The sequence below is a fragment of the Phoxinus phoxinus genome (assembly GCF_949152265.1).
Source record: "Phoxinus phoxinus genome assembly, chromosome: 11".
In the NCBI taxonomy this organism is placed as follows: Eukaryota; Metazoa; Chordata; class Actinopteri; order Cypriniformes; family Leuciscidae; genus Phoxinus; species Phoxinus phoxinus.
In genome coordinates this window covers 4,439,147-4,451,963 of record NC_136886.1, presented here as the reverse complement: position 1 = coordinate 4,451,963, position 12,817 = coordinate 4,439,147, and the positions used below count along the sequence as shown (strand labels likewise).

General features: G+C 37.7%; 1 protein-coding gene across 1 annotated transcript in view; it reads right to left on the bottom strand.

Annotated features, from left to right (window-relative positions):
* mmp24 (matrix metallopeptidase 24) overlaps positions 1 to 12,817 on the bottom strand; it is a 36,181-nt gene that overhangs the window by 7,359 nt on the left and 16,005 nt on the right. The window contains exons 2-7 of the mRNA XM_079627779.1: positions 8,956 to 9,104; positions 7,764 to 7,880; positions 5,904 to 6,208; positions 2,232 to 2,393; positions 1,934 to 2,151; positions 1,469 to 1,607 (exon numbers count right to left, since the gene is read on the bottom strand). Coding sequence (XP_079483905.1) covers positions 1,469 to 1,607; positions 1,934 to 2,151; positions 2,232 to 2,393; positions 5,904 to 6,208; positions 7,764 to 7,880; positions 8,956 to 9,104 — 1,090 coding nt within the window. The remainder of the gene's footprint in view (positions 1 to 1,468; positions 1,608 to 1,933; positions 2,152 to 2,231; positions 2,394 to 5,903; positions 6,209 to 7,763; positions 7,881 to 8,955; positions 9,105 to 12,817) is intronic.

Below are 12,817 nucleotides of genomic sequence, written 5' to 3'. Positions count from 1 at the left end.
GTACTTGTTAACATTAGTTAATGCACCACGACACCGGTTTCAATTAAAAACTGAAACTTTTTTTATGTATGTTGGCTGTTTATTCACACGACAAAGGTGTTTGGGGGGACTGAAAATGCAAGGTTTTAAAAACTGGCATCAAAGTTCAATGCTTTTGAAAACGATACCGTTATTGTTTTCATGTAAACAACAAAAATGTGAATCCGTGAAAACGGTGACGTCATGTGCAAGCGTATTCAGTCTATAGGAGCGCAGTGTTTCTTTATCCGAGACATCGCCAACTAGTGGCCTGGCTGCGGAATACAGCGTTTTTAGTCGTTTTCGCATTTTTAGTACATCATTGACGTGTAAACGTACCCTTAGTTTGGTTGTCAGTTCATTGTTCATTGTTCGTTGTCGTATTTGGATTACGTGGTTGTGCTTTAATACAGCCACCACCTATTAAATGTTGTTTTTACTTTCATTTTAACAAATGAGACCTTATTGTAAAGCATAACCATTACATCTACCTTGGTCACTAGAAAACATGCCTTTTCAAGGTTAAAATCTTTTTATTCATATGGATTTTTTTGTTGTTGCTTGCAACATTAATTGTTGTTGTGCACTGAATTTTGCAAATAACCTGCAGCCTAAAATGAGTCTAACCTACACCAAAAGGAGATGTACAGCATTTGCACGGCTTATTTTAAATGCGGCATTATTTCAGCACAGTAAACTGTATTGTGTGTAGTTCAGATGCTGAAATGCCAGCAGGACTGTAGTTAATCACTCCTTTATCTATTAATACCGATGTGCATTCTCTGAGATAACCATGGGGCATCCTGCGAGCTTGTTTTCTCATGAAACATCACAGAACAGGAGACTTGGGCTATAAATATCTCACCCAGCCTCTCGTTGCGCAGCAAGACTGCGCCGGGCTAATTTAATGAGAAAGAGAGGGGGAGAGGACGGCGAGATAGAGAGAGATCGTTTGAGAGAACAGACAGAATAATAAAGTACTGAATGGATTCACTAAGGCTGTCAGGCCCAGTAGAGGATAAACACTATGGATAAATGCAGACCTTTCCTGAGATCAACCCACAATCTAACAGCATGATCTAACTCAGCGTACCTATGCTTGTATTAAAAAGGTACATAAAAGGAATTAGTCAGCCTGCGCGAAATACGATGATTTGAACTGAAACTGATCCAAACAAGGCAACAGATGTTTAATGCAGATGGCTTCACTTTATTATCTAGGCCATATTCAGGTACTTCAATACAGAGCTTTTTATTAAGACTTCAGGATGTATTTGGTATCATAATTTGCAGTTATTACAAAAGATGTTATAAAACCATTTTTAGAGCTTTTAAAACTAGCCTGAGGCTGCACATATTATATCAAGCAATATTTCACTTATTAGTTTTGTTAATGATTGTTTGAATATCTTCTAATTAAAGTCATGACAACTGATATAATAAATCTTACCTTTGAAGAACACAAATTTGCCATCTGATCTCTCATAAGCAGCATCAATGCGAGGAGGTAAACCCTTCCAGAACTGGTCTATCAACATGGGATAGCCTTCCTGAACTTTGTTGTTGCGCAAACGCCAGAACCAGCGATCCTGTGACGAATAAAAAGATTATTAGGATTGATTAAATATATGTCCAATATCATTTTTTTTACATGCCTAATAACTGATAAATGATCTTAATTAAAATACTATTTTGTCTAAATAAAATAAGTTTAATAGATAATTATTTACAGATATATTGTGCGTCAACATATTGCATGTTAACAAATGCATTTTACTTATACTGAATAATTTGTTAATACCTTGTGTAAGGAATTACAGTTTTTGATACAGCCAAATTTGACTAAAATGATCTGTATTATGCTAATTTTATTATCATTTTATTAATAATAAAAAAGGGAACTGATGCAATTCACCTTAAAAACAAACATCTCCCGGCGAAAGAAGGCCACCGTGTTGAAGTTGCCATCGCAGATGTTGGGTTTTCCATTGCCAGGAGAGAAGGGGCGATCTCCAGAGGGCGGGCGAGCGGGGCGAGACTGCCGGTCGTGTTTTCTCTCGGAGGTGGAGTGTGTGCGGCGTGCAGGTAGAGTAGGAAGAGGTCGAGTGGGCTCCAGCATGGCTGTGGGAATTCCTGCAGAAGAGCAAAGTTTAGTCTAATATAATCTAAAGTATAGTATAATCTAAATGAGCTAATAGAGATCCTAATTGTACCGTAGATTTTCTGGATCCCCTGAAGGTCATCTAGAGGCAGTTTAAAGTTGTGCGTGTCCATGTATTGATAGAAGGGGGCCATGATTGCACTGGGGTCATTGGAATGTTCCAGACCTAATGCGTGTCCCAATTCGTGTACGGCCACCAGGAAAAGGTCATTGCCTGAAAGATAAAGGTTAAAGGTCAAATGCATCTTTGAATCCTTACTAATCAGAATTTGATATTAGATGGGGGAAAAAATAGCATTATGGCATGTACTGCATGAGTATAAAAGCAGGATAATTACCAATGCAAAGCCTCTGCATATTTAATGTGCATTTTATTTAAAACAGTCTAAATAAGAGCTCCCATAAAAGTTCATCAAACACTGAATCAGCAGAGAATACATGTGTTCATTCTATCAGTAAAGGACTAGTTCACCCATAGTTTTGCACAATTGGGATACCTGCTTTTTTTTGTCACTTCTGGAGCTTAATAGCATCCATCCTCATTCATTTTCACTGTATGGTACAGTTTAATGCACCTGGGAAATTGCATATGCATATTAAATCAATAATCGGTGTCAGTTTCTGTAAAAGGTGTGAAAACCAAATTCTACTGTCTTTCAAAACCAGGGGCAATGAGAGGAACTGGTGGGTTAGCATTCGCATATTGCAAAAACAACACATATTTCTAGCCAAAATAATATATTCAAATATATGCTGTAAAACAGTGTGGCTTAATGAAATATAATTTTTAAAACTGAAAATATATTTTGTTTACACCTTCAAATACCAAAATGTATGACAAAATACTTTACTAAATCGGCAGATTTACTAAATCTTCTAATTTACATGAAAGTGCAATCCCATGAAAGCGTCGATGAGAGTGTAAAGTTCTGCATGTGATCTACTGACAATATGCACATTAAAGAACTCAGACGGATTATTATTTCCATAATGACCAACACAATCTACCAAGAGCAGCGCAAATCAACTTAGGGTTGCAAACAAGCAGAGCCGCTGATAATCAGGTGCGGGTGATCTACTGACAACACAGCTGCAAAATGGTTTTAGACAAGCTTTTTGGGGGATGTAAATAGTGGTGCAAATACCAGTAAATTAATACCAGTAAATAAACCTTAGTAAATCGCGTTGCGTGATTCATTGAAATACTCTCCTCCCATAAATTTTGTGTTATACAGAGAAACTAGATGCATATGCAATAAGGTCAGCCGCAAAAATAACTGTCCATTTCTCTCTGTGTGTCTTTAGGAAAGCCTGCCAGAGAGAGACTTTGAGCTCGTGCAAGCTGTTAGTAAATCTGGCCCTTCAAGTACTTCAAGAATATTTGTATAAATATATATAATATGCTAAGACTAAAACTGTAAACATTTAATATATATATAAAAAATAATAATATATGGAATGTATTTCAGCTACTTTATTTGTAATTGGAATATATGAAAAATTTATTTTACATCAATTTACGCTATGTCTACACTTCATGGTAATATCTTTGAACTTATTTAGTCATGTGGAAAATGCTGTTTGTACCCAGAATCCTAAAAGAACATCTTAAACATGGGATGCAAGTGTACGCCATCACCAGAACATGACTCAGTCGAGATTGACATGTTCAGATCTTTGGAAACACAGAAGGGACGTGACACCATATCACTCAAATCACAGAAATAGCCCGATCTGTTGGTTGGCGTCTATGGGTGCTACAAGTATCAGATTGCTCACAAAGCGTCTTGTACATTTTTTGTTTTTTACAGACTGCTTCCCCTTTCTTAGAGGTTCTCTCGGCCTTTCTTCTTTATCAACCCTCACTCTCTCTTCCAGTCCAATTTAACAGTCTATTTCATTCTCCGTCTCTTTGAAAAGAAATTGATTTTGTGTCTGTTATTGTGAATATAAAATCTACATCAGCCGCTGAAGATAAATACATCTACTGTTTGTTGAAAACTGGTTACTTTTGATATGTATTCACTAGGGTTGATATGGTGTATAGAGAAATAGAACTGTAAAGAAGTCAATGTGCGTGCGTGTGCGTGTGTGTGTGTGTGTGTGTGTGTGTGTGTGTGTGTGTGTGTGTGTGTGTGTGTGTGTGTGTGTGTGTGTGTGTGTGTGTGTACGTGAACAAGGTACAGATTCTGTGGTCTATAAAGCGTGTACTTGAACTGCTGACATTGCAGTACCCAGGCAAAGATAACAGCAAATATGCAGCACGCAGGCACAGAAGAAAGAACGCAATGCTCTGGGTTTTCTTTATTTTTCCCCTGTGGTATGTACTTGCTCCTCAGCTCACTGCTCCAGTTTACCACGTGAGAAGATTCGCCTCTACACATCTGACTGATCTATTTATCTACAGCTGCAGAAAAGTCTAGAGAATCCATCCATCCTATCCCGATTCACGTTTCCCTACTAAATAAATCAAACACATAAATTCACATAAACTAATCATTAAATAGAGCAACAAAAAATGACAAAACGGAATATTAAATAAAATATTAAATATAAATAATAAAATATAATGGCACCTTGTCTCATTTTGCAACTGTTGTAGAGATGGGCAACGATTAATCGCATAAAAAAATAAAGTTTGTGTTTAAATAATATATGTATGTGTACTATGTATAATAATTTTGTATATATAAATACACGCATGCATATATATATTTAAGAACTATTCGCATGTATATATTTATACATAATTTATATTATATATAAATATCAATATTTTAAATATATAAACACATTTTTCTTAAATATATACATGCATGCGTGTATTTATATATACAAAATAATTATACACAGTACAAATACATATATTATTTAAACACAAACGTTTATTTTTTTTTATGCGATTAATCGTTGCCCATCCCATGTCTGCAAAAAAGTTCATAAAGAAACTTGGGAATAAAAATTATGTCAGAGATTATGAGACCAGACATGTCAGGTTAGTCATTATGTTGGTTAAACATAATGTTGGTAAGTAACACTAAAGGCTCCAATATACTCTCTTTTTCGTTCTTCACTTCAGGGTAAAATGAAGTTGGAAATATATTTTGCAGCAATACACTGTTCGCTAACATCCCAATGCCATCCATGCTGCTGAGTGTGTCATTTAGATCAATACGTAAATATGTGCTGTGTGCTTTCCTCTCAATAACAAAATAAACGCACAACAAACATGCCAGCGGTGAGAAAACACCAGTTAAGAAAGCATCTGATGGTAGCGATGAGGATTTGTTGAACCAGCTCTGCCATTCAGCACTCCATTCAAGTCACGTTTATTTATACAGCACTTTGCTTTAATGCAAGCAGCTTTATAGTATTAAACATGAAAAATAATGTCAGTGTCTTCAATGTCTACTACAATGCTCCAGTGTGTTCATGTTTTACTGGCATCTGACCTCAGAGGACTGAACAGATGAACCTCAAAGAAGGCGGAGCCTCAGAGCCACACCCACTTATTACGTAATCACCACGAACCAATGGGAGTTCAAAGGTGTTTACCAGCTGGAGCAAAGTTCTCCAGAAGAGTTCGCTTTGGCAAGAATTTTTTCACACCAGTTCATTCTTTTGTTTTTGCTATTAAGAGGACTTAATAGTAATAATAATTTACAATTGAAAACTAAAATGAAACAACAAATATCACAGTTTATCGTCATAGGGCCACACTTACCGTCGTGATTTGCATTTCCTAACGTCCAGGGCTCATCAGAGTCGAAGTGTGTGTCTCCGCCAATTCCGGGACCGGGGAAATATGCATGAGCTAAAAAACCTCCCTCTCCATCAAAAGGGGAACTGTCACCATGGAAACCAGAGGCAAAGAAGATCATTATGTCTGCCTCTTTACCCTCGTTCTTGATCTCCGAATAGGCCACTTCCTGAAAGGTCAGAGGGGTCACTGTCTGCCAGACATCGAAGGCCTGGCGAATGGCCCTCTGGGTGTCTTTCTCGCCCACCTTGGGGGTGAAATTATGTATGCTGGAAACAGAAAGAAGAGGAAGGATACAGAAAAAAAGATCATGTAATGTAATATAATAGTGGATGACTTAATATTAACTAATTAATTCAAATGAAATATTTCATGGAACAATGCACTATTAATGTGATTTTCAAACTACCTTAACTGGTCAAATATAGTGCAAAATATGCAGTATGAATGAATGTACTGCATCTGACACGTGCATAAACTATAAAGTTATAATGAAAATTCAAAGCAATTGAAATGTTGCCTTGGCAACAAACTGAAATTAATAAGTTGAAGTTCTAAAATATATCAAAGCTAACTTACACATAATACAACTGACAAAAGCACACAACAAAATTTTCTAAAAATGTTCTTAGATTAAACTGAAAACTAGAAATCTAAAATTAAAAGCTAATTCAAAATATGAATAATACTTTAAGTAATAGATAATATAAATAATACTAAAGTAACACTGCACGCATATTTATTTTTCCATATCAACTATGACACTACAGCAGCAACTATCAGTGTGCCGTTTTTTAATTAGAAAGGTTGTTTCTATACGAATTAACTCTGCGCTATACCGAAGCGAATCCCATTTCAGTTCACAGCGCTGTGCTGTTACATAAGAATTAATCTGCATCAAAATTTCCTTGAATATAGGGCAAAAGTTAAACCAGGCCAGACACCTAAGGCAGAAGCAGATGGTTGTCTCTGGCACACAACTGCAGGCATACACAAGTGAGAATATCACATTTGATTAACCAGTGCCTACAAACTAAGCTCAAGCCTGCATTAGATGACTAAATGAAATTAATAGAGCTTAAAAACAGACGAAAGCAAACAAATGTTTGCAAATTATCTAAATGGTTTAATGTTTATGCCAATAGGAATGCACCACATGAACAAAATGTCCCAGAATCCCTTTTGTTCAGCTCATCTATATATACATATATAAAGGTATAGTTGCCTTCGATTTCAGAGGCAGACACTGACTAAAAAAAAACATAAATGAATAGGTTGAGTGGGTTTTGGGGGGATAATTGCAAAGAAAACCAGTCAAAGTACCAGCTTTTTATCAACTATTCCTCCTCCATCCTGACCTGCCGCATTCTTTGCTTTCTTTGTTTCTTTCTCTCTCCCATCAGGCAAAAAAAAAAAGCTTATTGTAGCATTTTTAAGGTTGGAGGGAAGCATTTCAACAACATCTGTCTGGAACATTGTGTAAGTGGCATGTGTTCCAAAACATACTTGCACGTGTGAATGCACAATGCACTAAAATAATTGAAACTGCGGGTACAAAAAATATATACTCCACGGGCTGGCTTCAGCAAGATGCCTAATGGGCCGCCATTAAAGAGAATCAAATCATGTGAGGAGCAGTTAGTTTCAGGCATATGGAGTTTTCTGGAACGCTTTCCTGTAATGCCATTCAATAAAGAGTAAACACACTTTCTGTAGTTTCCTCTAGAGGATCCTCAGGTGCAATATTCAGTGAATCAGTCAACCTATCCATCCATCATATAAGCTGTGCATTTCAACGGTCTCTGAATATACTGCACACTTTACCTGTATGTGATCTTCTTGTCCCTCCATTTCTGACCAGTGAGGGCATAGCGTTTATTTCTCCTCCGTCGGCTGATGTGAGGGTGATCTGGAACCCCACACCGTGGTTTTCTCATCCACCTTAAAACACGTGGATAATGATCACCCCAAAAAGCTAACAGTAAACAAACAGGGCAAATGTCCTTGTTTCTTGTTATTATAAATGATTTATCCATGCACATGTTCAAAATAGCTTCCCCTCCCTCTTGCAGCAACATCTCTTCTCTTCTCTGATGATGTGTTTACTGACACGAGGCCGGGGAAACCTGTCACTCACATGAGATCCACCAATAGCAAACCACAACCATCCAGTCAATTCCTCATGGACGAATCAAATCAAGTCCTAATTTTTTTGTACTTGTTAAAGAAGCCATTTTATTTGGATATACGTCACAATAGGGAAGAAATTATTATATCAACTTCCATTTCATGCCACTACGAAATTATACGTTTGTTTCACTGGATTTATTCTTCTTCCTAAATAAATATATCTCTCTGTGCCCCAACAGCTCTGGAACTTGATCTAAGCGTAACACACGGCTGGTCATGTGATCTCAACAAGTAAGTAAATTGTTCTGGACTTAAAGTCCTCCTGTGGTAAAAATCATGTTTTTAATGCTGTTTATATGTCTCTGTGGTGTTTTTAATATGCTTTAAGACAAACCATGTACAAATTCATAAGTCAATAACACCATTGCTGAGTATTTTCTCTTTAAAACTGCAGTGAACAAAAGACAGTCTCAAAAACGCAGTTTGAAATCGCTGGTGTTTCTGACGCCACAAACTACCGTGTAACCAATCAGATCAACGTGTGATCGTCAACGAGGGGATCTCTGAGCTGAGTGAGTGAGTGGAGGCGGGGCTCATTTGCATATTCATAGAACCGTGTATACTAAATGAGGCAAGGTTGTAGAGTTACATTCAAGCTATTCTTAGGCATGATGATGATGATGATGAGTTTTAAGGGATACAATTATTGACTACAGGGCGACTTTAAATTTTCCTCTCGTTTAATTATAAATAAGCTTAGAGTTTGTAAAAAAAAACAAAAATACGCCAGTATTAATTGAGCTTATGCATTACTTTTTCTTATGTTATTGCCTGTTCATGATTTTTTTAAAGGTAAGTTGTGCAGTAAAGAAAGGTTGTTACTAACTCGATGGTGGTTTGGTCCAGCACTCCCGTCACTGGAATACCGTAAAACCGCTGCATGGCAGCGACCGCTGACTGCATGGCTTTCTCCGATCGCAGGTCCGAAGTCCGGATGTCATGAGGGAGCAGGTAGCCATAGTTCTTCAGCCACGTCTGCAAACAGAGACATTACATTGAGAACTAAAGGCAGAGTTATTATAGTTAACTAAAAAAATTGTTCCTTGAAATAAAATAAACATTAACTGAATTATTTTTTTTTTAATTGTGAAATGCTAATATAATGATTGTAATATATACTAATAATACCCATAGAACATAAAAAAACACAATTTGGTGATTCTAAAACCATTCTGATCATCAGAACTGGAAAACACGACCAACAATTTGACCATGGTGAAAAAAAGTTGCAGCTTTTTAGATCTTTGAATGGAAACTGTAAAATAAAAACGGACTAAAACAAGACCGTAAAATGACATCTTTAAATTATTCTGACAAAAAAAAATGTGAGTGGTAAGAGCAATATCAAGTTTTAAGTTAACAATAATCATTTATGCAAAATACATTTTTGGATACTTATGCACATTTCAGCATTTCAACTTTAAATATGTGTGAACAAAAGGAGACAACACAAACTGTACGAATAAACAGACGTTGTTTAGGTCAGCCACCTCATATAAACTCCATTTGTTCTCAAAGTTCGGTTCATTTCACATGCTCCTTGATCTAAACGCATTTAAAAGCATAAAAATAAAACTGAACTTATATAGAGCATCCTCTCATTCCCTCCTCTCTCAGCTTTCATCTCTCCCTGCGGACAGGCAGAGTGGAGAACTAGTAAGCAAAGCCCTCATTTTAAAGCACTGCACAAGGAGAGGGGCTCTTTAATTGAGCTCATGGCTTAGAGTCCATTTTCAGCATGAATATTTTAATGCTGGAGTTTCTGGTCCTCTCCTTCTCAGCATGAAGCAGGACCCATCACTAGTGAGTCGATGCTTGAAACGGATATCAGAGCAATGTAGAGTTCATTCGAATTAAAAAAGAGTGCTCTCTTGATACTAAATGTGTGTCTGCAAATAGAATCAATCACATCTAACTGTACTACTGCATAGGGGTGGGAATCACAGGGTACCTCACGATACGTGACTCACAATACCGGTAATATCACGATACCGAATTCTGCGATAATCAATATATTGCTAGTGTAGGAAACTTTTCCTTCTTCTAAGCAAATACCAGGAGACGTTTGGATCACGTTCAAGCAGAAGTTCTTCTTTATTGCGCGTGGCTGCAATTCTTTCAAACAGTCTGAATCTAAACAGTATACATTGTAGTTATATACATTCCCAGGGGGAGGAGTCTTCTTATCCAGCAAAAACCGGTATGGCAGGTTCTCTAGATTGCTCTAGAGAAACCGAGCCAATCAGCTATTGTATTGCTAATCCAATCATCCTGACTTGATTGCTCAAACCTTAACATTATCAAATGGCTCTGAAAGTAATTTGCAGAACAAAAGGTGAGAGAATTCAATGATTTGACTCATTTACAAGTCTGGCCGGAATCTACTGCTGGAAACTCAATAATCATCAGATAAACCTAAAATGAAATAGATTCTTAAAATTTGTTATCCTTCAGTCCCCCGTTTGAGAGTTCTTTAAAACTCTCACATAATATACAAATTTAAACACTTAAAAGTTCATTCTTGTAACTGGTGTAAATTACAGGCACGTATAACTTATTCTGTGTAGTTCTTCTGTAATTACATGCGGACACAGAAACAAACATGCAATTAGGTTTCGTGAAACTTCCAGTCATCTGGTGTAATTTTGCTGAAAAATCAAGAATGTCTTGTTGGATTTTGTTAAAGTTCTTTCACCACCATGGTTGTGCACAAGTCAGTCCTGGAAAGCAGCCCTGTTCTTTGTTTGTGGCAGAAGCTGAAGTTGCATGTGCCATGCAACGTTCTTTCCAGCAAACAAGGCGTTCTTGACATATTCATTAGCTCTAAGAATATGTTGTTTCTGGAGTCTACACTTTGCGCGATGTCCATGATGGTTAGTAGTGTGACAATCTTGATCATGTTCGATGGATGACTGAAGGTTCCACTGTTGACATACGGAACGTATGTGATTCTCTGCGTTGTGTATTTTTTTATTTTTCTTCGTGATAGTTGGCTCAGCAGTGGGTCGAGTCGTTTTCTGGACGTTTTGTGGCTTCATACGCAGGTGAGGAGGTCTGTGCATATCGGTCTCAGGACAGCCATCCAGTGGTATCTGCACAGAGGAAGAAAGAAAACAAAAGAGAAAACGGCAACAGAGCAGTATTCGTTGTAAAGACTGGTTTTATCCTCTGTTCAAACTGAGTCTGCTATTTGCTGTTCCTTATTTCCCTAATTATTCATTAATGAGACACCTAAAAGGAAACAGTGAGGTGATGATGGACTAGTGGAGGGGGAGGGCCTATAAGGGAAATCTTCACCGCAGGTTTGGCCCCCGAAGCCTATTGCTTTCGGTTCTTCCCTGGGCTCCTCACTGGTCCGTGTGTCCTATCCTGTCCCTGTAGCTGGAGGAACAAATTTACATTGTGACACATGAATCCAAGTTTTCCTTCCCTGACACAACACTGTAGCTGCTGTAATCAACATCACTCGATGTGGTCTGTACCACTTAGGTTCTAACGGCTTGTTTCTTGAGCTGAACCATCAACAAAACAACTATTTTCAAACTAAATTTTCTATGGGAGTTTCTTTTACTTCCCTCGTAGGTGTGTATGTAAACGTAACACAATTGTGAGTCATTTCTCCTTCATCCTCTAACACAACTTCAGTCATTGCAGACATTATACATGAGGATGGGTTCGTAACTGATGCACGCTGTAATACCATATTCGGAGCTGTGAGGGTCGTTAACCAATTTATTTTGCTTGATTCATTAGTACCTGCATGAGGGCTTTTTAAATTTACAGTCTGACCTAACACCATTACTGATGAAGCCTGTGCTGTAACATAACATTTTAGGCTGTGAGTTTACTTAATCAGTGTCCCCCAAAGGAAAACTGAGACAGTCACTTTCCTTTTGTGCTTTTAAACAAAAACAAGTCTTTCATCTTTGTTGTAAGTTACTGGGGAAATTAAGCACTCACAGCCCAAATGGCTAACATCTCAACAAGTTGCCCCACGAGTTTAATGACGAGGGGAGCGGCTGCTTCAGAGTAGCAAACAGACTGAGTAAAAGCTGAGCAATATTGGTTACGTCTCTAAAATTCTTTTTGTTTTTTCTACACTCTCTTCCAAAATGTCCGTGCTTGCCACAGTAAGAACAACTGGCTTCTCTAGGACTTTTGCGTTTCTTTGGCTTCTCTGAGTTGACCTTAACAGTAACTGCTGCAATTCTTACTCTCTCTCTGACATCAGAGTCTCTTTCCCAAGTGACTAAACTGTCCAGGTTGTCTTCCAGGGTTCTACTGGACCATGTTAATTCTAAGTAAGGCAATGCATTTCTGTGTTCTGGCAAAAGACAATGAAACCATGTGCGAACCAAAGGGCCATTATCACCTAACACCTTCTCTGGCGTGTCTGCAATTCCACTGTACACTGCAGCTGTCTGACAGAATCGTTCTGTGTACTCACAAACAGTTTCACCCTTCTTCTGTACACAACTAGTGAGCTTTGACCAATCCACTTTTGGTCCAACAATGTCCGTTAACACTCTCAGAACTTCCTCTCTCAAATCATCTTTACTGGCCTGTTGCAGTTCAGAATTGTTTACAGCACTTTCAAAATCATTGAATTCTGACTCAGTCAAGATCTGTGATATTAGCTGGGTGACTTCAGCTAGAGTCATATCATAGAGCCTCATCTTTTTGCACAA